This window comes from Phaethon aethereus (genome assembly GCF_964289735.1).
Source record: "Phaethon aethereus genome assembly, chromosome: 1".
NCBI lineage: Eukaryota > Metazoa > Chordata > Aves > Phaethontiformes > Phaethontidae > Phaethon > Phaethon aethereus.
In genome coordinates this window covers 78053801-78080629 of record NC_138575.1, presented here as the reverse complement: position 1 = coordinate 78080629, position 26829 = coordinate 78053801, and the positions used below count along the sequence as shown (strand labels likewise).

General features: G+C 43.1%; 1 protein-coding gene across 1 annotated transcript in view; it reads right to left on the bottom strand.

The window, feature by feature from the left end:
* Positions 1 to 26829, bottom strand: part of PARVB (parvin beta) — a gene marked incomplete at its 3' end in the record, with an annotated part of 64796 nt that overhangs the window by 28332 nt on the left and 9635 nt on the right. Inside the window, exons 2-3 of the mRNA XM_082000697.1 lie at positions 11601 to 11690; positions 8435 to 8505 (exon numbers count right to left, since the gene is read on the bottom strand). Of these exons, the coding sequence (XP_081856823.1) occupies positions 8435 to 8505; positions 11601 to 11690 (161 nt within the window). The remainder of the gene's footprint in view (positions 1 to 8434; positions 8506 to 11600; positions 11691 to 26829) is intronic.

Sequence of the window (26829 nt, the reverse complement as noted above, 5' to 3'; positions counted from 1 at the left end):
TATCTTCAGTACTTCCAAAGCCTGCTGAAAATTTGCAGGGCTGAAACTCAGCTCTAAAAATAGTGTAAGTAGCAAACTTTAGCTGGGCAATATGGCAACCAGACAATTTATGGAAAGCAAGGATCAGCATCAAGGCTTACATATGTAAATCACTTTTGCCCTCTATGCTTCCCAGAGGGATGAAAAATCTCAATAATAGAATTTACTCATCTAAAGAGCTTTCTTTCAAAATAAAGCTTTTCTGGTAAGTTATTCACTAGTCAAGATCAGCAACTTGAATCAAAAGTGGTCTTCTCTAAAGCAGGTAAAGGAAAGGTGGAGGCGACATTTGAAAACCGATGTGGATATACAAGGATGTGGTCTGCACCAGTACTGTTGCCCCACTGCACCTCTGTGACCTTGCAGGAACCTCTTCCATCACCTGGGCCATTCCCTCTATCAGATGGCCTCTGCTGTGCAGTTACAGCTACCACCACCGTTTCAACACATACAGCCAAGGTCCACACTCCTACATCCACCTAATGCCATTTGTTGGGCAGGAGGATCGTAAGAGTTTCTCCCTCTCCTTCCCCTGCCTCATGCTGCCCTGCTGCAGCACCTTCATGGCTTGCACTGCCAATGAATTGACAATGGTACTTCTGCCAGAGCAGCCCAGCCTGCTGGCACACCGGCCACCACTGGAGCTTGGGGTCCTGGATTGAAACGGGTATGGCAGCACCGTGCCCTGGAAGGTGCTGTCATCCTCACACTTTTGCTGGGGTCATGGGAGAAATGATGGGAAGCTTGTCTCCTGACACATGCTCCAGCATGCCCTGGAAACCATCTCGCTCCTTTGTCACACGTCCTGATACCTACATCATATAGCGGCAGGAAGAACAATGTCCAGACAATTGCTCTTCCTGCGTTTCACCCTCTAGCAGCTGTCAGGATGCTTCTTCAGCAGCCTCTGGATCAGGTAAACTCTCCCTGCCCAGCCTTTTGCCTCTAGATTTAAAGCTAGGATTTTCATACATGTCAGCCACCATCAGACACAGGGCATCAAACCTCTGCATTTCTGTTGAAAACCCCAACCAAAATTAGCTCACCAGAGATTACCGCCAGCAAAAGTTAAATGCAAGAAGATGCAGCCTAAATAAAACCTTTAGCAGAGCTCTGCTCTGCAGGTGGGGAACCATGACCACATTTGGAGAGAAAACTCCAATCAGCTATTCTTGTCTCTCAAATTTTTTGAGGGGATAGAAAGACATTTATGGTAAAGGACTGGAGAAAGACATTAAACAAGTTAGCAAAGGATTACCACAGCTGGAAGGCAATGAGAAGAATGATACCATCTCTGGCTTCAAAAACTGTTCACCTGTGATACAGAAAAGTGACTCCTAAATAACAAGATACTTTCTTGTCACAGATCATCTAGAAAGAGAGTTTTGAAGCCTGTCAATAAGATGACTGCCCAATTCCAAAATGATGTAAGTTTGACATGCATAGACATCAATAGAAAAACAGAAGAAATCAAAGTCATAGAACATCTGAGTTGTCCATGAGATTTACAGAGTAGACTTTCAAAAATCATCTGAAATTCAGCTTAGATTATCATTTGATAATTGGATCCCACTGCAGTCCCTATAGGAAGAGGCCAGATTTCCAGAAGTCCCCAGAAGCTTTGTTAAAGGAAAACTCAGGATGCTGAACTACTTGAAACCTGTAATTAACATTTTTTTTTTGTCTTTCCTGTGCTGAATGGTAATGAACTCAGAGTATAGAAAATGCCAAGGAATTAAAAATAAAAGTCTGGAAGTACTTTCCAATGTAGAAGCAAACATACCATTTCCAAGAGTGTAGGTACATAGCAATCAAGAAGCAGCTTTGGGTACAGGGTGTTAAAAAAGGGAAATACTCTATGAGCTACTTAAGTGTTTCAGAGACATCTAGCACTGAGAAACTTTTGGCAAAAAAAATACATACGAGAGATACAAATTAAACAAGGTCTAGCCATAGTTATTTTATTATTTTAATAATTCAGCACCTGAATGAAAGAAAAATATCCCAAAGAACATTGTAAATTCTTTAATATTCAGCCTACAACTGCAGCTCTGCTTGAGAAAATTAATTTGCAACTTATATTTAAGAAAAAAAAAAATCTAAGTGTGTTTTTTTTTAGCAGCCCTTAAAGACTGACAAGTGCTGCAATTAAAAAACAAACAAACCAACCCCAAAAATCCGCTGTCCCACCTCTTGATTTCCTGATTGTGTCTTAATTAGGAGCCTGGAAAATGTTTCTGCACAGAATTTTTTTTTTTTTAACTTTTAGAAAGGAAATAAAACACCATATTGCTTACTGAAATGACTAACACTCCAAAATACTTTCTGACTCTCTGCTCACAGAAAGTCACGTCTCAAGTTCTTTATAGTTGCTCCTTCATGCAAAGACAGAAGCAGAAAATATTCAATAACCTGTCTAAAAAATGTAAACAGCTTGATACAAGCAGAGAGTACTTGCTGTGAAGCAGACAGAAGGTGCAGCCGGAGAGCTTTTCCTGTGCACGAAAATACACTTAACTTTGATCCGACTGGTCTCGCACTCCTCTACCCATTCCTTCATTTCTGTGCCTGCACTTCATACAACTGCAGTTCACCATTGCCTTTTAAGTTAGAGAAACACTGCAAGATTGAGGAAGTGTTTTATTGCAAAGCCTGTTCTCCCAGTGTCAGCCCTAACACCATGCCTTACGTGCAACGTCTGGTGAGGCCACCACAAGATCCCATGTGTAGCCAATGATCTCTGATGCACCCGAGACTCATCTTCTTGTTCAGTACTTGGAGACTCACAAAACAGCATGCAGGTATATGGAAATGTTTCTTCAGTCACTTAACTTGTCACGCCTTCATAAAAAGTTGCTTTTCTATAGTTTTCTATAGTATTTGGGATTAGCACCGTGATTTTAAAACTTTAAGACAATACCCTCATGTGCTCAAAACCATGTATGCGCTTTCATGCATATCCACGCTCATATAAAACATCTCTGAACTGCATCAAATGCTCAGACGCATGCATCTGTAGTTGTAAAATTTCCAGCTGCGTTTTAAATCCTGACACATCTATTTATCATATCATTTTAGGACAAATGCGTATGTCTGGTTAAATAAGCCATGTTCCATTACTAAACACTGCACTGGAAACTGAAATTCACCATGAGGCAGACAGCTGAAACAAGAGTGCTAGAAATCTAGAAGGAAAAACAAGTCTGCCTGGCTGATTTGGTTTTTTAGTTCATGCAAGATGGGTTTTTACATCAAACCTCACCAGCTCAGTGAAGTATGTTTGCTCTGCAGGCTGGCTGCTCCCATGGCCATGAGGCACATTCAGAGTTAATCTGCAGAGTTCAAGGGCATAAGGACCCCACAGTCACCACTACATAGCAATGAACAAAATGAAAAACAAGACAAAGTACATTAACACATCTGGCACAATGGGAAAACAGGAAGCCCAGTCACCAGAAACAGCAATGAAAGCAAACCCCGATTTCAATGACCTTTTTCCCTCCAACTTCTGGGAGAATTAGGAAGGAGAGATCAAAGGCATGAAAGCTTAACTGACTTCAGGGTTGAGCATGGAAATTAATATGAAAAATTCATATTCAGGCCTGGAAACTATTGACTAAGCATAAAGCACTGGTAGCTTCTAAACAAAGAGAAGGCTTCTTGTTTTCAAAAGCAAACCACAGAGCATTTAGGAAGCACAGTTTCATCTGGTCACACGTGAAACCTTACCAAAAGGACAGTGCCTTCATTTTGGCTTTCTCTTCACCACAGTGAATTTAAAAAAAAACATAAAATTAGACATGGAAGAAGTAATAATTTCTAGGACAGTGAATGATTTACTACAAATGAGAGTGTTTACTCGTTTCAGGCAGTATCTACAGCAGCAGTGTCTGGATCCGTATTAAGTTTAGATGAGGCTTTGAAGGCCAAAAGTTGTTCCAGTATCAGCTGATCTTGCAAAGATCTTTGCAGGGAGGGAAAACATCTTGCAACTGCAACTTGCTGTCTTTTGTCAAGGCAAGATATCTTCAGGACGCAATTCTTGCAAGCTGCCGTTCTAAAATTTTGCATCCAATCAGTAGAAGCTCTTCTTCATACTTTTCCTACCGAAATACATGAGAAAACCCTAGGAAATATGCCACTTCCATGAAATGCTAAAATATCTTTCCAAAGTCTCTGACAATTCCTACAGCATATTAATTCTCATTAAGTTTAGGAAGACAATCTGCAATGAAGGCTTTGAAACTTCAATACTTCAACCATATCTGAACCAGAAGGGAGGAAAAAAAAAGATTCCTTCCACCTTTACACCCAATACACAAAGACACATGAACAACAAGAAAAGCACACATACATCAGCCCCCCCCCTTTTTTTTTTAAGTATTCAGAAGAGAGCTAGAAGAACCCCCAAATACTCTTCAGAATTAGTGACATGGATCAACTAAGGGGACTTTAGATATTAATGGAAACTGAATTTTAAACAGATTCACAATGCCATATAGATGAAAAACCTGACCTTGAACATCACAAATATCTGAAGTAAACATGAAGAAACAATATATCACAGGACACCTCTGTATCCGATCACAGAACAGCCCAAACTTAAAATTCAAATGCTTACTTTAATTTAGTTGTACACTTGTCACTTGGCAAAAAAAGTAAAAGAAGGTCACACATTTCAGACACCTGAAACAAAGTATTTTGTGAATAAATTATTTATGCATATATATAAACAAAACCAAAACTCATCTCTCTCTTTCCTTCATCTGAATTTTCAGCTTTGGGTCTGTTCAGCCATGTACCAAACTGTATTTGATTATACATATGGCAAATGAAATAAGGAAAAAACGGCTGCCGGCCACAGAGAGAACTTATTTGAACACTTCATATTGACAAATTGTGGCCAGCTATTTTTAGAATACTGTCAATGACGACAGCAAACAACACTTTGAGGCATGATTCTAGTTCCTGATTATTTTCATGTGTGCAAGAGGATTTAAAGCATGTATTTTAGCATCCCCAACTAAGCAGCCTTCAACAAGGGATTTCACTGTATATTTGCTCTAATAAGAGTGAGGAAAGAGGCTTTTTGATGGGGTTTTTTACGTTTTTTGGTCTCTTTGTGTTACCACAATGCTATACAGTCTGTCTCTCCAGAGTTACAACAGCTCTGTCAAAATCACTTCCAAACGCTCACACAAGCTTGCACTGATCAATTCACTGTGCATATAATGCCTATGGCATGAGGCTAGCAGAAATTAAAACAACATTTTGTGGAGACAAAGAGATATTAAAGCCGAGTCAGCAACAGATATCTCTGCTGCTGCTTTTCACAGACACATTTACCCAACTGCATGGGACTAACAGAACAGAAACACTCAACATCAGTGATGGCAAACCATTGGCATGTCTAACTCTGGTGTTGAAAGAGATTTGGGCTGGCACCAATGAAACTAAGTCATACTGCCAAATTTCAAAAGGCATGAGGATCTGTTGCTGCTATTGACACATTCCTCTCTGAGGGGAAGAGCACCACTTTGAACTATAAAAACCTCCATCTTTTTAACTCCCTGCTCCTTGCTAGTCTGTGGAGATTTTTCATTTCAAGCTCTGTGGGGCAGGCAGTCATTTTTGCTGGCTGCTGCTATACAGCACTTAGCACAGCTAATTCTCATCCAGCACTGGGGCTCTTGGAAAATGCCACTAACCACTGAAGAACAGAAAACAAGGAATAAATGGGCCAAGGTCAACTGTATGAGGTTCAACAAGGCTAAGTGCAGAATCCTGCACTTGGGTCACAGCAAGCCCATGCAACTCTACAGGCTTGGGGAGGAGTGGCTGGAGAGCTGCCTGGCAGAAGAATACCCGGGGGTGCTGGTTGACAGCCGGCTGAACATGAGCCAGCAGTGTGTCCAGGTTGACAAGAAGGCCAACAGAGCCCTGGCTTGTATCAGAAATAGTGTGGCCAGCAGGAGTAGGGAAGTGATTGTGCCCCTGTACTCGGCACTGGTGAGGCCACACCTCAAGTACTGTGTTTAATTTGGGCCTCCTCACTACAAGAACGACATTGAATTGCTGGAGCGTGTCCAGAGAAGGGCAATGAGGCTGGTGAAGGGTCTAGAGCACAAGCCTTACGAGAAGCAGCTGAGGGAACTGGGAACTGGAGAAAAGGAGGCTGAGGGGAGACCTTATCTCTCTCTGCAACTACCTGAAAGGGGGTTGTAGCGAGGTGGGTGTCAGTCTCTTCTCCCAAATAACAAGCAATAGGAGAGGAAATGGCTTCAGGTCGCACCAGGGGAGGTTTAGATGGGATATTAGAAAAAATTTCTTCACCAAAAGGGTTGTCAAGCATTGGAAGAGGCTGTGCAAGGAAGTGGTTGAGTCACCACCCCTGGAGGTATTTAAAAGATGTGTAGATGTGGTGCTTAGGGACATGGTTTAGTGATGGGCTTGACAGTGCTAGGTTAACGGTTGGACTTGATGAACTTCAAAGTCTTCTCCAACCTAAATGATTCTATGATTCTATTTTCTTGCATTATCCAAACTCTGTAGCATAAAATAGGTTTTGCCATACAATTCAAACCTCTCCCTGCCTTAGAGATTCACACCAACATAGCGTTAAAGATTTCTCTACCTGAATCTCTGTTAAAAATTCTCAACTGCTGAGAGTTATGCAAATGATTAGCAATTAACTAAATTACATAATTTTCAAGTATGCACTCTACTGGACACACCTCTCCTTTGAGGATGATCCCAAGGAAACAATCTCCAGTTACGTGCTGTGCCCTGCACCAGCTGCTCCAATTCAGTTGGTAATACGCCACTCTCTCTTCATACAAGTGTAAACTGGCATAGTGAATCAGAGCCTGATTCTGCAATGCACTCAGGTACATTCTCAAGTGCTGTTCTATCCCTGACTTTCAATCCTCCTGAAGTTTTTCAGGTTTTTAAACTGGAAAATATAACCTTGCTAGACTATGACATCCAGGGAAGACTCACCAACTCGTATTAAATTCAACAGCAAAATTACCAGTTTCAAAGCAATTCTCATCTCAATATCAAGTGTCCTGCATCACAGAGTGCTTCTAGTTCCTTCACTGCACTCTGGTTCAACTGAATTATTCATGGTAATATTGCTGCTCCACTAGCAAAGAAACCACAGTACATTTTGAAAAAGTGGTGCAAGACTACTCTACCTTTTGAGAGAATTAATGGATATCAGTATTAACAAATTAACAAATTCACTCAATTTAAAACCACAATGAATTCCAGGTAAATTAGAATAACAAAGAAATATAAGCACAGCTCCTAGCTAAACTTGGCTTGATGTGGTTTTGTAATCTTAAACGTGTTATTGCAGTGTTAATAACAGATCACTGGGCTTGTTTTAAAGATGTACCAGGTGAGCAGTTTGCTGAGGCATTCTGTGAAGGGTATGTGTGCAGCCAGGTGCACAAAGTCTCCTGAAAGGAATGTGCCACAGCTTAACCCCCTGGAGACAGTATACACCATCCAGAGTTTTCAGATCCACCCAGCTACAGATGCATTGTTGCTTCTAACAAAAGTAATTTTTAAAAATAATTTTAAAATAAGACAAAGCGTAGCAGGAAGTATAAAACAAGCACAAATGCTTTTTGGAAAGAGATCACATTTGTTCAGAATTGCCAGCCCTTCTCTCCCTGCTCAAGCTTTCATTATTGACTTCAACAACTTACCGCACAGAAAACGTTCTCCTAAACACTAATCTCTCAAGATCAAACCCTCCATCATGAGCACTGCTGAGGCAGAAAATCACACCTCACATCAGCACAGCTGGGAACATCATTATCAACACCTTGGGCAGGCGTCTCCAGTGACAATACAGATTCAGGACAATCTGGCCCCTGTCGTAGCACATAGGAAAACTGAAGAGTTTTCTTCTTTAGAAAAAACAACAGAATATAGGGCAAGAAGAATCTCAATTCCAACTTTCCTATAATACCAGAGGTCTCCTCATTGTCTCCTACCATGCCCTTGCTCATTTCAGTCCTACTCTTTCCTCTCCTGAAATCTCACTAATGCTTTCCAAAGCTCCTTCGCTGTTTCCATAGACAGAAAGAACCTAGGTCTACATGCCGTGACTGCAGGTAGATTCAAGCTAAGTACTGGTCCTTGCTGTGATAATCACAAGGATATAAATAGACAATGGAGCTTTACTCCCTAACTACCATGAGCACTGACATTCAGCCTTTTCTTGTTTCTCTTGTTGCTTTTAGCCTTACCTTGTTGATGACCTCAGTTTTCACAGCTACACTTACAGTAACAAGATGTATTCCTCAACTGTGTTCTTGGTAACCAGCTTGTAAGTGACTCCAGCTCACTATTTAAATTGAAGGACAAAATAGTGATTTCCTACCTTGATCAGTTCTTTGAACTTGGGGTCTTCTTTAGAGTTAGGATCAATCATAGTGCGTTCCTCATTCTCCTCTGTCCAAGTAAAATGGGAAACTTTAGTTAGATCCACTTCAAATGTACACTACTGAAATACTGCAATAATTCCTAATCATGAAGTGGCCTGTCAGCTGATCAAGAAATGACCATGCCTAGTCATCATCTTAGCAAGGGAATATCCGATGACCAAAGTGTTAGGCATTTTCAGAGATGCACAGAAAGATAACATAGCCTTAACTTCCCTAAAGTAAGATTGTTTCCACTGACCTTCCCCAACTCAGACCCTGCAGAATACATCAGGAAGGTATTTTCACCAGGTGGTGAGCAATTATTGCATTTTACATCACTTGGTTTTATATATTCCTTTATTGTTTTATTATTAATTACTATGATGTTATTATTATTATTTCCACTTTCTTTGCTGTCCTATTAAACTGTGTTTATCTCAACCCACAAGGGTTTTTTTCAGATTCTCTCCCCCATCCCACTATGGGGTTGGGGTGGGGCAAGTGAGTGACTGCATGGTGCTTAGTTGCTGGCTGGGGCTAAACCATGACAGTCATGTGAAGATTAACATGCCAAAAAGTGCAGTCAAGTACCTTTCTCCCTCTCCTCAATTTGTATTTAATTTCTATTTGAAATCATCTGTCCCAAATTACACCATCTTGAAGAGCATAGGAAACTTATGGCACTTCACTCAGTGCAACTCAGCCCAGCTGAGATTTGGGCTGACACTTTGTGCCTCTGCTCTCCGGTTGCCTGAAACTTGGTCACACATGCGGCCCTGAGTGCCTGTACCCCAATTTACATCAGTTGTACTTTGCATGGGGGAAGAACATAAAATAGGCTTCTCAGGCATACAGTACTGTATGTCTGCTGCTGCTGTGGGGTAGAAAGACGTGAGAAATGCTCTCCAATAGCCAGCAGGATAACCACAAAAGGCATGAATGCAAAAGTTAATTTTTAGAAAGGATGATTTGATACAGAAATGTTGGTAGCAAAACCAGCTTGAGCTCAGTAAGGCTAATAACCAAAAAAACCTTTGGCAGAATTATCTTCACAACAGCACATAGGGACACGTGCATGTTTATATGTTACCGTAGATATGCATAACAGTATTTAGGAAGCAGCTGGAGCAAGTCTCATATTTTAAATTCTGGTGCTTGCTCTCCAATGGCAGACCCCTCCCTGCATCCTTCATTTTAGCTCCTTTAGTAGTGAAATGCTAGCTGTGATCTAGGTTAGATCTGTTCCTTTAAGTGGAGAACAAACCCTGGCTACTACACAACAGGAACAAAAGGATGGGCAACAGTGTCACAGCTACTGAGGGGATCCACATCTCTTCAGCTAAAATATTTATAGAGCCCATGGATTTACCTTTAGCTGAGTCTAGACATGCCATACAGAGTCCTATTTTCCTACTGATTTCCCAATTCCTTCCAGTGTGACAACAAAGGAGGGGTTTTGGTATGACCACTGGTCACGCCATTGCCACATTGCATAGAAGAACCCTTTGCAACAATGACCAACCTACAGTTGACTTCCTGTTGTAGTCCTGGACTTCACTGCTCTCAGATGGGAAACATGACACTCACACATCCTAGACATAAGACAAACTAAACCATCTAGCTGGGTTACCTTAGACTTCACCCAGACATTTGGGTTCAGTATTTTCCAGGGCCCCTAACCTTTATTAAAAAAATAAGACCTTCCTATATAAATGTACTTGACAAATTTCTACAAACCTATAAAAACCTAGGAAAAAACATGAATTCTCTTCCTGCTTTTTTTCCCCCTGTTCCTTTACTTCCTCATTACTCCCTGGGATGAGTCAGGCAGTCTAGTCGAAAGGAAGTGACACCCACTACACACCCAAAATACTGCTAACTAAAACCCTGAACAAGATTTGACCCATAACGGTATATGTTTCACTACAGAACTTTGCTTAAGGTTCACCAGTGGTCCTGTTTTTGCATGACAGGCCTTCAGGAGTGGTCCTGCATCTTCTAAAGTCACACACACACCTTTAGTGGTACCCAGAAGAAATCATTGGAGACACTCCTGATCCATACATACACACAGAGCAATCAACACTTTGCCCATATCTCAGAAGAACAGCACTTTGCATTTCCTACTACTCTTCTAATCAGAAAATCTAAATGACTAACACCTTTTTTTTTTTTAATTTCCTGTTTTATTATTTGTCTCCATGACAGCTTGCTTCAGCTAATTCCACAGATTAAGAGACATATGTCCAGGAAAGAAAAAAAGTGTTTTATTCCAACAAGTTTTAAACACTTTTTGCTATTAAATTATGCTGTTGCTCTTTCAGGGACTTGGGGAGGGCAGGGAATGGAGAGAACAAGAATTCCTTCTATAAAGCATTCCTTGTTTTATATACTTCTATCCTAATCACATTTAATTCCTATTTTCAGCAGCCCAAATGATCATCTGTTCATTCAGTATCAGATCGCATTTTGCTGTACTATCACTTGCAAAGCAGCAGCAGTAACCCAAGGAGGAACATGGCATACATTATTTAACAACAGTGTAGTATGTAGGTTGAGATGAGGCAGTCTATGGGTTCCACAGGAACCACGACAAACACTTCTGCTACAGACTTTCTGCGGGCTGGTCCTTTTGCACTTCATATATAGAGAGAGACAGAGACAAGATGCCATTTCCTTACCAAGAAGGATGTCTGTCAAGACAAAGAAAGACTGAGATCCACTCAGTCAGCAGGTTAATGGAACTGAAGTAACTCTTAAGGAGACAAATTCAGCAGTATTTTCCACCTAATTCTTTGCAAATCTCAACTTTCTATTTGCCTTCAGGGTGACCACAAAAGAACTCTGCCAGAAGTTCTCTGCCAATTCACTGAACAAGTCAATTTTCCCACAACTACCTAGTTTAAGCATATCCACATAGCTGGAACTGCTCTTTAAATTCCATTTTAGCCCTCCTAATTTATAGTCTACATGTCACATGCAACAGTTCTCAACTGTCATGCCCAATTCTCTCAGTTTCAACTGAGCCATCTACATTCAACAGTAAGGCAATGGATACAGAGGTCACAGTGGCCACCTTCATTAGTAATTGCTTAGTTGAGGTCTGTAGCTTGAATACTTTACCTAACAGTGTGTCTTCTGGATGGATGTCAACGGCGCTTGGGTTCATTGGTGCATTGATAGCATTTTTACCTTCTTCTTGGAGGTCACTCACTGAAGAGAGGGGGAAAAAACAGAAAGAAAGTCTGTAATAAATTAAAAGTTTGCATATATGTAGGGGTTGAAGTGGGTATTCACAATAAGAGAAAACATCTGGTAGATCCATTTCAAAATGGGCCCACGGTTTATGGAATTAAGAACTGAAGCCACAGTGGAAAATAAAATCCAAGTAACCTCCTTTTATAGGTTCTTATTAAACTGAGCCACCACACTACTGGCTGAAAATATTTTGCAAGAAACCCAATTATGTGGTAAAAGCAACCTCAGAGTGCTTGTTTCTCCAGAAGGAAGGGGTGTGAGCTTTGTCTGCAGGACAGCCCAGATCTACAGCAGACAGTAAACTGTAAAAACAAACTCCTTTTCTGATCGTACGACCACCACTCATCACCATCTTTTCCAGCTGCAGAACACCAGGAACTGCAACTTGCTGCTGGCCTTATTAGAAGTCTCAGAGAATCGCAGGGAGACCTACCAAATAAAGATGAAAATGTATTTAATTCTAGCATTGCCACTGGCTATAAAAAGATATAGCATGATCTGGTGAACACAAATTTGGAATTTGTGATTTCAAGCTCTTGTCCTAAACCTACAACTTTCATTTGGGAAGGTCAGTAAAGTGCTCTTTATCAATAAATGGATATTAAAATACTTGCCTACGTCTTGCCACCTGGGAGGAACTGAACTTGAGGACAAGTACTGAATAGCACAGAGCTTGACAGTAAGAAAAGCACTAGCAATGCTATAACACTTTTACACTCTCCAGGGCGCATCTCCCCCCTAAACTCAGATACCGATTATTTATTATAAGCCAAGCTATTGAAATACATGCATTGGAAATAGGAGATACAAAGACACCATAATGGCCCCCTCTGTTCAGTGACAGTTCTGTGTTAGCATGGGCTAAGATCATTTGTGGTATTGTAGTCTCCTTTGGGAGAGGTCCAAGTCCCATAATCTTTTCAGGGAAAAGCAAGGACTTCCAAATAAATAAGGTCTCCTAGACAAACTTTTCTGGGGAAAGAAAAGGAGGAACAGTTAACTAATAGTGCAGCATCCCTACAAGCACTTCCTTCAAGAACAGTCGCTATTCCCCTTTCCCATTGGAAAATCAAACCACAGGCTAACCATTTGCATGCAGTCTGCAAAGGTTGCAAAATCCTGCATCAGTACTTGCTTTTTTCCTGCTTGATAGAAAGGGAAAACACAGAGATCCTACAACCCCAGAGGAGGACAGAGAAGAAGAATACACTAAAGACCCCACTCCACCTCTCAGGGATGCTTGAAACAGGTGCTTAAAACAAGTTACCACATTACTTAATCGCAGTTCCAAGAGGTTAGTTAATTCTGGTTCACAGCATGACACTGAACATTAGTAAAATCCTCAGTGATGAAGTGCTGTTCTTATGTTCTGCGAGCAACAACCACCAGTCTCGTATTTTGAGACCTTATGGCTTACGAACCATGTTAGAGCAGCTGGTTAGAGCTAACACAGCACAGTGCCGGGGGGAAGCACAGCTTGCCTTCTGTAATGTGTACCTTCATCAAAGGGAAGGGAAGAGAGCAGCATTCTCGACTGCAAACAGAATACAATGCCTGCAGGCTGAGATTTAACCTCCTGAATAAATGTCATTATTAAAGAAACTCTTAATCACACCTTTTCTGCACGCATTCTCATTTTCTTGGAAAACCCTCCAAATGGAAGTCAGGGAGTGAAGAGGCCTCATGCAACAGGCCAAAACAGCTCTAAGGGCATGCCTTCCCCAGCCTGTTTGAATTACGCCCAGCTAGAGCTTTCTCACCTGAGCAGCTCCTACACTGCGATGCCCATGGGAATACAGCCACCAGGAGGCACAAGAAAAATCGTGTGGCAACTGGACATTATGAGTACGATTTTTAAAACACTGCTAGGACCATAAATGCCCAAATTCCACTTAAATCAGACTCCTTTTGGAAGTGCCAGCCTTGTTTCTAGATGTAATCTTCTTTTTGTTATTATAGCATTGCTGTCATTCTGGGAATGCCAAGCGTTCAATAAGGTCAGGACATCGCTGTTCCTAATGCTCTGCAGACGTGGAAGAGAGCTGCTGAGCTCCTCTGGGCAGTGAATATATGGTACTGCTTTCAGTGTATGCTATATAAACAAAATGTTGCACATTTTTCAAGCCAGAATCCTTTCAAATGCAACTAAACTAGTTTTATTCCCAAAAGTTCAACTAAGATGATACACTGGTTTGGTAGGTTTTTTTAATATAAAAATGGACTCCACTCTTCCTAACAAAAATATCTTGTTTCTGAGCAATTTACTAAACCGAAAGAAAACGTTAACACAAATTCATGTATTAAGCCCCCATCCCTCACGACATGAAGAGCCACAAAAAACCCTTACACTTGCCTTCAGATCCAGTGCGGCTGGGCCAGATCCCACAGGACCAAAACATCCTCTCCTACTGGGACTGGCAAAGGACATCTGTGTCAGCAGAAAGCCTCCCCAAGCCTGCTGCCCAGGGAGAGCCCTGCTTACAGACAGCCCGAACGCCAGGTCCTAGGCAGACAGCTTAGGAAGAGACTCTCGCTACAAACATAACGTTTCCTACCTCCTTTTTTGCGCCTCTTACACAGGAGCCCTGCCATCCCAGCCCCAGCCGCACAAACAGGTCGCAGATGAACCGCATGGGCCAGCTGAACGCTGAAGGAGCAGCAGCAACTGGATAAGGGCCTGCCACCTCAGGACTGCCAAACCTACGTTAATTCGGGCATGGTGACACAGGAGGAGGCACTAAGATAGCCTCCCAGCTGCTGGGGGGGGAGGGCCTGGAGGGAGGGTCACAGCACTTGGCCACGGATTCCCAGCCAGGAATCCTTCCCTATCCTTGCCATTTCTGCGGAGAGCCAAGTGCCTGCCTTGGCCTGTTGCTGGCCGCCTAAGAGCAGGCACCTCAAAGACGGTGTTTTCTCTGCAAGGAGCTTCCCAAGAAAGTCACCTCCACCCTCTGGCCAAAGCACAGTCGGGTTCCCCACCATGGCAGCTTGCCCCAGGAACACACAGGTTCACAGAGCAATAGCCACCACGCAGAGAAGCAACTGCGCTCTGGAACATAAATTTGCCAGGGTATTCCCAACACCTGCTGCACTCCAGAACCCTTTCATGCCATGCTTGAAAAAATGCTGAGGATTTTTTCCCTGCTTGCTGCCCCCGGTATTCACTTATAACTGTTGAGCAAAGAAACAGAAGTAGGAAAAGGAAGCCGAGCCACAATGCTGGAAAAAAACAGAGGACCCACCAACAAGCAAGTGGATACTGTTAAAATAATAGTCAGGATGGAGAAACAGGTAAATTTCTGAGAAGAACCCGATAGGTGTTTTAATGCAAATTTACAACAAAGAACGGCTTTCAGGCCACGCTTTCACAAACCCAAAGGTACTGTAAAAGATGACGGATATTAATCAACAGGTAAACACCAACCTCCTCGACTTTGTAACAGCAACAGTGGCTTTGCTGAAAGATCCTTACATCAAACGAGCCACCCATGCAACAGGGCATTTTACTGGCAGAGCAGAGCTGTGCTTGCACAACAGGTTGTAGTCATGGTAGGACCCACATGAGGTATTACTGCTCCCTCGCATGCTTTCCACCTGCCCCTTCACAGGTCCCCTTCCTTTCCCCACAGGAAACATCTTCCCCGGCTGGGTTGGCACAGTTCTTTGCTCTCTAAATGAGATCTGTGTAAAATACCCTTCTCTAAAGCCTGACCATTTCATTTCATAGATCGGTCAGAGGAAACCTGCAGTAGAGGAAGACAGGAAGGGGTGGGAAATCGAGTACAGGCTGCAGTAGCATGACCTAGTCCAGGCTGGTCCCCAGCTGAACCTTTCCTGTACCTGTTGCCCCGAGCCGGTTTGTTCGCTCCCGCCGGCACGCCACGCCGTGCCAGGGCAGAGGTCTCCCCCAGATATGCCAGCAGAACTCGTACGAGCAGCCCCAGCGTCCAGGGAACGCTCTCCTGCCCACGGAAAGGGCTTGCCCCCACCTTGACCCGCAACACAGGCTGTGCTAAATGGTTACAGCCTTAACATGAAACTTGCTGAAGGTCTAAATGACTCAGCTGTGAACTTACACAGGACAAGTCAGGTGTAACTACAGACACAGAAAGATGATGCCTTGGAAAGATATCTGTCAGAATTAGCTATGATGTCCCCCCAATGTCTGCTATAGTCTCCCCTCCTTCTGGCTGGAGATCTCTCTGAGCAGATCCTCAATTAACAGGCAGCACTAGTCCTATGAACCGCTTCAGTACCCTGATGCCAGCACTAGCAAAACCCAAATTTAACAAGGAACGGGCAAGTGACCAAGGCATTCAGCAAAAAGCCTCAGTATTTCCCTAAAAGAGAAATTTAAATTCACGAGTAAAAGGTCACTTCTCTACTGGTCCCCAGGAAAGCAGCAAGGGTTCCTGGCAGCGCTCCAACGTTTTAACAATTTCCTGGCAGTGTCAGCAGTTGACATGATTGAGTCACATTGGAAGCTGTGCTGGCCTTTCAAACAAATTAATACAATGAGCGGATCGCATACACACATGCTATACAGCACTACATCTCTAAGCCAGGCAGGCTGTCTCGGTGCGTGGGATTACACACAAACTGCACAGAACTGGAGCAATTAGCTGCAGAAAGTTGGAAGCGCCACAAGAGCTGTCAAGGTTTTCCTACAAGTCAAAAAATGGCCTTTAAAGTCAGCATGAGCACTATAAAAAGAAGAAAAGTCCCCACTTTCTCCTTTTTATAACAAAGGGCAAGCTGATGTCAACAAATAGATCCTTTCTACCTTCAGTCTTAATAATTTTAGAGTAATTTTAAAAGATATCAAGAATAGCACAGTTCACCTCTTAAGTCTTTACCGTTCACAGTGTTGTTATTAAAAAAACGGACCGCAAGCCTCTGCCTCTTACAAAAACAGATGGTAAATGCTACTTAATTTTAGCTCTAGTTATTTCTGACTGCAAGGCTGAATCCCACCCCGCAGAAAGCAGCAGCTGTCGGGACGCTAATCATGGGTTTCTGGATATGGTGCTTTCCTCTGCATTCAACCAGTGCCAAGCTGGCTCCACAGCCGCTGCCTGACCACGACTTTTACATGATGTACTTTCATCTCGTGATTAAACCCTAACTTTGGAAGCTATTAGATTGCTTTGTTACCCTTGGCTGCAATGCAGATGATTTGTTCAAGTAACTCTGTCATCCTCTTTGGTCAGAGCAGCACACAGACGGGAAACGTGCAATGACCATGTAATTCGAACTGCACGGGAAGCTCTTCCTGCCTGCAATGTCTTACTGCTTCCCAAGTTTCCTTGCTTTTCTCAGAGACAAAACCATGACCAGCTGCACTTTTTCAGACAGTGACTCACCTGCCTGCAACTCATATCCTAAAAGTTCAGAAAATCATGTGCAAAATAGAAAGTCCATATTCAAGACCATTTCTACCCCATTCGTGATCCTCATTCACTCCCATCTCAGTGAGATGTGGCCACCAGAACAATCCCCCTGATGAAGCAGCCAACCTTTGACCAAAAGATCAAATACCTGCTGGAACTCCCACTTCCAACGGGAGGTGTCAGTCTGGAAGGCAACAGGTCTCTGGTGCGTAAAGACCCCGCAGTGTCTATTTCTCAACCTGCTCCTCTGTTTGCCTATCACAAACCAACACACACAGGCACGTACATGCAGAATTTCCACCTGACACCTAAAACTCTTTCATGAAAAGTTGTCTTCAAAACTGTAAGCCTTCTAGGAGCATTTAAGAAAAAAAGTTTGACAAAAATTGGCATTTTCCAAGAAAAACTGTTGTACTGAAAGTTTTCAAAACCAGCCCCAAATATAATGCATGCTGATAGACTGAGACTCTTTGTTTCTCTTCTAGAGACAAACCACACACACAACTCACCAGTCTGCTACTGCATTACTAATTGTCTAACATTGACAAAAGGCTCTGAGATCTTTTGATGGAGACTGCAGGAGAAAGACAAAGCCTCCATTAATTATAACAGAGAATTAATAATTCCAGGCAGATTAAAGGCAAAGACTTGATCAAATCCACATAAAGGCACTGTATCAAGAGACTCCATTCAAAGCAGAACTGTGGTAATAAAGGAAATTATTTATATGTCTTAGTGGGCAGACAAGGGACTCAAAACGTCCAGGCTTTGTCACTTAAAGAAATGGAAAGAACTAAAAAAAAAAGGAAGAGTAAAGCTAAAGGCAATTTTTAGGAAAGGGCTGTAATAATCCTTTTACTTAGTTGCAAAGAGCTGGCCACGCTTGTTTATATGATGGACCTGTTCAACTTACATAGTTGAGTGGTCTGTTATGTGACTGTCAGAACAAAGATCTCCCCTTTACTTTTGCCAGGGGTGGAGTATGTATCTACCATGGTAGCAGCATATCCAATACTTCAGCCAGTGAGAAACATTTATGAGACACTGGGGTTTTCTTTTGTGTATGGAGGTAAAATACTGCTTTCATTTTTTCTGCCATGAAAATTCTTACCTTTCTATCGAGTTGTTTGGGGTTTTTCTTAATGTAGGTGAAAAAAGAATTTGCATTTTTTTGATGGATGACACCTGTGTTGAGCTAGCCAATATTAACACTGCTACAGCTATCATGGCCCAGCCCTGCACATGTACCAGCCCTCCTGGAAAGAGGAAGGGTGTGTTGGGACAGAACAGGAACAGAGGCAGAGAAGCAGCAGCTTGGGAGAGAGGAGCACACAACAGACCACAGCAGCCACCGAGCGGCTTTCAACATGACCAGCACTGGCAACTGAACACCAAATCAAACAAAATGAGGCTCTGTAATTACTAAGCAGACAGATCTTTAGCCAGTTACGTGGCCTGCTTCAGCAAGAAAGCTGAATCCTACAAAATGAAGTTGCTGTGTGCTGAACCAGCTTTCTGCTCCAGCTCCCTGCAGGGCCCTGGCAATGCAGCGCTGGTGCTGCCGAGGAGGAAGGGGGATGCTGCCCTCGCCCAGCCGCTGCCTGCGCTGGGCAGCTGTCGACAACACAACAGCCAGCGACGCAGGACTGGCTACCACTGCTGTTACACTGCTGACAGAACTGAACAGATAGATGCCCCTTCCAGTATTAATCTGGCTCTGATAACAACTGACAAAGCCAGAGCTGACCCGCAGCTTCCTGGGCACACACAGACAGTGATAAAACCCAAGATGAGCCCACAGCACCAACACAGAGCCATTGTATTTAACATTCGGGTCTTCTTTCCAGCAGTTGTACAGATCCCATTCAAGCCTCACAGCTACCAAAGCACCAAGCCAGAATTCGTCTCAGCATTTGGCTCCTTGGCTGTTTTAGTCCCTTTCTGCTCAGCTCATGCAACAGGTCTAACACCCACTTAGTAAATACACAAATAGGAATCCTTCAAAATATGTTTTGCAAGGCAGAAAAGCAAGACGCAGACTTTGACAGAAGCTGACACAGCACTACGGAGCTAACTAAAAGTCAAATTTTGGATCCACCGTTTTGCTGTAAGTCCCTGTTTCTTGTTCCTTTAATTATTATCTTATGTAGCTTTATCAGGCAGACATCCATGCTGTCAGCAAAGGGCACTCCAGACTTCGCCTCCATCCTAGCTGCCACTCACCACTTCCCTTTTGAGGGCCCTTTTGAGGTTGCAGAAGCCACAGTATGGCACAGAGCAGGGACACAGTGTGCCTGAAAACTAAAAGATAAAAAAGGAAAAAAAAAAAGTTAATTTTCACTGGGTAGACACACAAACACTGGACAAAAAACAAAACCAAAAACAAACACCAAAACCAAAAAAAGCAACCAGCAGAAATAAAAGTGTGGACAAGAATGGTGTTTTAAAGTATTTATGAAGTTACACCTACAAAGGTGAGGTTTTCAAGCATAGAAAAAGCCAGTAGGCTACCGAGCAGGCATACTGACCTACTGACCAAGTCAGCTCTGCTTCAGGCTCCCTGCATTGACCTTGCAACGGCAATTCCACAGCTTTGAAAATGGCACTAGCTTTTGCACAGACTTGCAAAAAAATGGGAAAATGTTTTAGGTAAAGAGGGTGCCAGGCCCTCACGTGTGTATTTTATTTCTAAGGCAAAAAAACAATCTCTAAAGCATTTACCCCTTACTCAGCTCTCCCAAGCACTAACATAATGCACGCCAAAACTACACAGCTTCTACGCTCCAGGACATGAAGTGGGCATACCTTCGGCACTTGTGTTGTCCTGAACTTGTGAAGAGATGGCTTCAGTCCCAGAGTTTTTTGACAGGGAAAAGCCAGGCTGCTGCCTCAAACATCACTGGCAATAACTGCAGCTTTAAAGGACCCTAAAAGCAACACTCCTCCTTCTGCACACAAATTCTACTTGAAAACAGGGAAATCATACTTCCTCAGCCTCCCCAATTACAATTCCATCACAACATACAAAAGGTCATTTCTTCCCACGAAGCAATAGTAGAGGATTATGTTCTCCCAAGCATACATGAGCACCAAGACAACTTCCACCTCAAAGGGGGATGTGGAGTCAAATCCACCTGATGAGAACAGAGGGAAAGAAAAAACCTGATAAGAAGAGGAAAGGACTGAAGGAGACTTCTGGCCTCTATCTGCCCCCAGCAGAAAACCCACAAGGCATTTTAAATTTCCTGCCACCAATTCTCCATGAAATACTGTATTCTACTATATAGTGCTTAGTACTCTCCAAGGCTTCTGTGTATTGCTAACAGCAAAAGATGATGAGCACAAGCAGGTAGGGAACAGCACATTCACAGTCTAGGAACTGAGCCTGAGAACCCAATGAAGCAGATTGATTTCTGCAAGATGCTAAGCACCAACAAGACTCCTTTAACCAAAAGCAACTCCAGAAACCAGAATCAGCTCGCTACTTAAGGTATCCATGTTTGATGGGTCTGGCCAAAGCATGTCACCAAGGGAGAGACAGCAGAAGCTGTGAGAAGCAGAGCTAATAGCATTACTCTGGACTAGAGATGCCTAGTCCATTCATTCAATTCTTTTCTTCTCCATCATGAAGAAATCAGGGAGAAAACAGCACATCAGTTTACTGCCTCCTACAAGCTCTCTCTCTCCAATCCCACATAAAAATCTAACCATGCAAACTTCATCAAGCAGAACACTCGGCATCAAAAAAGTCACTACTACAGCTTATGGTAGTTCATTTTACAACTGAGATGGTTTCCATCCCTCCACTAACTTCTTTGCACTTCCTTCTCATGGTTTGACACTTCATTTGTAGGCACCCAAATGAAACCCCCTCAGTTAATTAACAGCCCAAGTAGTTTTACCTGCTTCAGCTTACTGCTTTCCCCATATCCTTTGCCTCCCTTTCCAAAGGCATCAAAAGGCTAACAACCACCACCAAAAGCAGTCTACTGTGCAAATATGAAAACATTTGCTGTTGCTTGTTCTTCTGAACACATCAAGAGAAGTACAGAGTAACAGACTCACTTCTGAAGGCAGTGATGGCAGGTGAGCACAAGAAGTAACAGAAAGGCACCGTCTTCTCCAGCTGATAGTGCAGGGCTCAACAAACCAACTTTGGACAAATGGAAAGGAGGCTACAGCTATGACTTGCAATTCAAAAAAACCAACTTCTTTGCTTGTGCAACATTGTTCTGCAGGAAGAATAAGCTGAGATAAACGATCCTGCAAACCACAAAAAGTGCACATGCCTAATTGCTGGAGTTGCCCAAATGTCACCCCAAAAGGCAAGGAAAACCCAGAAAAATACTCATATATAGCAACTATATTTGCAACACACGCGTTGAGGGTTTTCTAGTAAATGCCAGTTTTCAGTTCAAGACAGCACAAGACCAATGGAGGGATAGGCAGTGTTCCACACTAGACGTTTTAACCTAAGCACTCAACACAGAGTACCACATACTAAGGCTGCTCATGCCCAGCTCTACCTTTCCTGTGTCCTACCTGCATCCAGGGCAGTGAAGCAGTGTATTGAAAATGAACTGAAATATCTCACTATACAAGCAGACACTGCAAAATACAAAGAAGTCTTCTCAATGGTTTCCAGATGAGTCGTATGTATAAATTATTTTACTTGTTGCTTTGAGACCAGAGGAGCCTGCCAAGACAAGCGCTTCAGCGATAAGCACTACAGACCTCACAGTAAAAGAAAGTCTGGAACTCAGAGCCCACAGTCAGATAAAAGCCAGTCCACGAGGGGCAGGTACAGTAAATATAGCGGCTGCCACAAAAGCATTCAGATGTTTAACTCTGCCAGGTTTAGGTAAGAAATAGACACCACCATGTTCTAACGGAGCTGCTGAAGACCATGTAGAAAGAGTGGAGCCCAGGCCTCTGACTGCCATTCCAATCCAGTCTCCCAAACACTGCCCTCAAAGGATAACAAAATGCAATCATGAAACAACAGCCAGCCCAAGGATCAAATCAAAACAATTCCAAAGCATAAGAAAATGTCACATTTCACCTAGTATCAAAAAGACCTGCAGCTTATTTGTTAGTATTTGTTTACGTAGTCAGCACACCAAAGTTTTACACGATTTGCAGTTCTAGCTTTCTGCGGTCTCTCTTAAAGCCTTTGCACTGATAATACTGGCTCCTGTGAGCTAGACAAGGTGGTGTTTCAGTGCAGCTAGACATCTTAAAGACTTTCAAGCTCAGCTACTGATCAGTCCCAAAATAGCTAACTACACAGCCTCTCCAACTCACCCTCACTAAAGATGCAGCCAAGGCAGCAGCCCAGTGGAATCCGTGCTTTCCTCGTCACTAAAAGGTTAAACAGGCAAAAAAGACAGAAAAAGTTGTACTCTTACTAGTATTTCAGTGCAAAACCAGTAAAAGGACCCTGATGAGAAGCACAGTTCCATTGCACACCCTTGTATTCACATGCTCATAAATCATTAATCCACAGACTTCACGCTGTTTAAGAAATGTCCTTACTCCAGCCTTTGAAGGGTCTAAGGTGTCAGGGAGCCGCATAAGATCACTGGATAATTCAGCATGGAAAGGACCTCAGGAGGTCTCTAGCTGAACATCCTCCTCAAAGCAGAGTCAGCTCTGAGATCAGACCAAGTTGCTCAGGGCTTTAACGTGTCACATCTTAAAACCTTCAAGAAGAGAGGCTGCACAAAGTCTCTAGGCATCCTGCCCCACTTCATAGTCCCCAGCATGAAGTTGTTTCTCCCTTTGTCCAGACTGAACCTCATTTGCTCTAGTTTATATCTGTCTCTCCTCTGCTATGCACAATGGTGAAGAACCTGGCTCCATCTTCTCAATCATCTCCTCATAGGTATCAGCAGGCTGCTTATTAAAGATTTCCCCAAAGCAGTCCCTTCCATAGGCTGAACAAACCCAGCTCCCTCAGCTCTCCTCACAGGACAAGTGCTCTAGCCACTATCCTGGTGGCCCAGTGCAAAAGTGCTCCAGTTTAGCCATGGCTTTCATGTATTAAGGAGCCCAAAACTGGACACAGTGTATGAGCTGGGATCTAAGAAGTGCTGAATAGAGAGGGATAATCACTTTGCTGAACTCACTGGCTGTGCTTCTGTTAATACAGCCCAGGATATTCATAGAACCATAGAATGTCTGGGTTGGCAGGGACCGTTAAAGGTCATCTAGTCCCCCCTGCAATGAGCAGGGACATCTTCCACTAGATCAGGTTGCTCAGAGCCCCATCCAACCTGACCTGGAATGTTGCCAGGGATGGGGCATCTACCACCTCTCTGGGCAACCTGTGACAGTGCTTCACCACCCACATTGTGAAAAATTTCTTCCTTATATCTAGGCTAAATCTGCCCTTTTTCAGTTTAAAACCATTACCCCTTGTTCTATCACTACAGGTCCTGCTAAAAAGTCTGTCCTCATCTTTCTTATAAGCCCCCTTTAAGGACTGGAAGGCTGCAATAAGGTGTCCCCGGAGCCTTCTCTTCTCCAGGCTGAACAACCCCAACTCTCTCAGCTTGTCCTCACAGGAGAGGTGTTCCATCCCTCTGATCATTTTTGTGGCATCCTCTGAACCATCTCCAACAGGTACAACAGACACTGTTGGTCTTCTTCACAGCAATGGCACACTGCGGGCCTGTGGTCAGCTCGCTGCCCACCAGGGCCGCCAGGGCCCTTCCAGCAGAGCTGTCCCCCAGGCAGGCAGTCTCCAGCCTGTATCATTGCAGGGGGCTCTTCCTTCCCGAGTGCAGGACTTTTCACTTGTTCTTGTTGGATTTCAGAAGGTTCCTGTCAGCCCATTTCTCCTGCCTGTCTACATCTCCCTGAACGGCAGCCCTGCCCTCAAGTGTATCAGCTGGTCACCCAGTTTGGTGTCATCTGCAAACTGTACGAGCATGCACTCCATCAACCTCCTCCAGGTTATTGATGAAGATGTTGAACAGGACACATCCCAGGACAGACCACGAGACAAACAGATTCACACGGCATTGGGGCAGTGCCACAGGCAGCCATGAGGATCTTCTTCCCCACTTTTCTTGCATGGGGATTAGTTACTCTGATTTTACTCTTCCAATGTAGTAGATCAGAAATCTTTCACACTCCCAATACAGCCCCACAGAATCATCTGGCCAGCTATGCTGCAACACACCAAATTACTGACCCTCCCTGGAACAACAGCACTCATCTCCTGTGCATTCAGTGCCAAAGCCAAATTCCCCAGCTCAGACAGTTTCAAAGTAACGGTGTTTGCATTCTTGGAGAAACCTCTTACCAATCACTGGATCAACAGCACATTTGTTTAGCAAATGAAGGAACCCAGTGAAGATGCCTTCTACCAAGATTCTGGGTGGTTCAGCATCTGCATGCCTTTTATGGGGAGAAAAGTCACTCGCTAAAAATTACAATTTGTTTTGCCAATTTGTCCACAGAAAAGAAAATCCACACATATTCCCCATTGGTTAAAGAGCCAATGGAGAAAGTCTTTTTACCAGGTGCTGAACTGGCTTGGCAAATGTTAGTACCTGTGATCTGTTTAAGGTGTAAATGACAGGAATTAAGGGATCAGAAATATACAATTGGAAAGACAATATAAAACAAACACACACCTTAAATGGCACAGTCATGTCTTAGTCAAGCATAGCTCCCTAGCCACCTTATTGCTCTTACTACCGATATCAGCAGAGCAACAGCCATCACAGTTTAGTTTTTTAAACTAAATGACTTGAAGCTAAATGATACTAAGGATCCAAGGTGATGATTTAAACTATGGCCCCTCACTGTGTTAATGCAGCTATAGCTGCAGTGCTGCAGTAAAAGTGAGCATTTTCAAGACAGTGCTCTAATGAAGCACATCATAAGCGGTCAAGAGGGAGACTATTAGTCTGAATCTATGTGAGCAGTCAGAGGAAAAACTCACAAGCACACAGTTATCCCGGACACATCACGGAAACAAATATATACCTTTCTCCTTCAACCTTACAGCAGAGCACATACTAAGGCCAGTCCCTCTTCCCTTCCCATTACTATCTGTCTCTCTCCCTGATGGGGAGAGAGGGACCCTTTTTGAGGGTCCCTCAAAAAAACCAGCTCCACAGAATCAGAGAAATGTTGCTTGGAAGAACCTGCCAAGGTCCAGCTTGAAGCAGGACTGTTGGCACATTAGATGAGGTCAGTCATGACTGTGTCTCCTCTTCCACATGCAAAAAAACCCTATCAGTTTGTGTGCCAGACAGTATCAGCTCTGCTATACAGGCAACAGATCTGGTTTGCTCCTGGGAAGAACGGGACCATTTGGAGCATGACATCCTGCATCGAATTAAACCCCAGTTTCCCAGTGACAGGGCTCCCTTTTACAGGCCAATTACCTAATTAGAGAGCCAATATCCCCATTGGGCCAAATTCAGTACAGATCCAAGATATATATCTATAGCGTTAGCGTTCTTGCAGCCTGCCTAATTTTCCAATGGAACAAATTCACTGTATCAATACTGGGAGCCATACACAGGGAAGAAGGCAAACAGTAACCCCAAGGAACAATTTTATAACCCTGTTCCTGAGAAGGAATATTAAGCAGAAGAAGTAAGCCTGGATGCCCTGGTACTTTCTCCAATTCTACCATTTCTGAAGAAAATCCTGTCAATTTTGCAAAACCTCTAAATCCATCTGCTGGACTAGGCAAGCCAGAGAGCAAACATCACTATTCTATTTTAAAATGACAGAAGTGTCTACATCTGTTTAACAACACACATGAATACATCTGCCAAACAGACCTAGTAGAAAGACACTTTCTGAGGATTACACATTTTTCTATTTAAAGACAGTAAAAAAAGCACCATGTTAAAGAGACATCAGAATAGCTCTCCTCCTCGTCCAGCTCTCACAATCTCCTTCCTTACTTCAAATAAATTGTGTATGCAACCATCTCAGCTAATTAAAAATTAGCAATAAGGCCATATGGCAGCTATAATGGAAAACACACTATTTCTTTTTTCAGTAGATTTCATTATGTTTCAACCACGCAATGAAAGAAGTACTAAAGAAGCAACCAGAATTCCAGAAGCCAGAACAGCTTGCTTGTTTTATAACCAAAATGCAGCATACATTGAAAAGAGATTTTATAAGAGTTTACATCTAATCACCAGACAGGTCTCGGGGATTACAAAGAAGCCCTTTTTAACTTGGAGAAACAATCACTGAGAGGCAAAAATGAATTCCCAAAGATCCTGTTGCCCACCACTAGCAAAGCCAAAACCAGAATCCCATCCCATGGCCTCCCCTCTCAGCCTAAGGGCTCTGGAGAGGGGTCTGCAGCGGGTGCATGGAAACAAATCATGTGTACAGGATTTATAATTAGAAGCTTTTTGTGTGGATGTATGTTCCTCCACGAGGAAGTGACAGTGATTTAAGGGCCCAAAGAGTACAGAGCCACTGCTCTCAGCCAGTACACGCTGCCAGGTGTGCACGTTCTCTCCACATCTGGTTTTCAGAGCAAGACTTAACCGTATTCAAATTACAAAGCCCTGAAATCATGTATGTTAGCCATAATACATTTCCAGCTAACCTAGACATACACAACAGAAGTTACAAATTTGGGGTTGCAGCTTTCTACCTGGCCAACAGATGAGTACAAATGATCAAATCTATACCTGTGCAGAATATGCTTCACC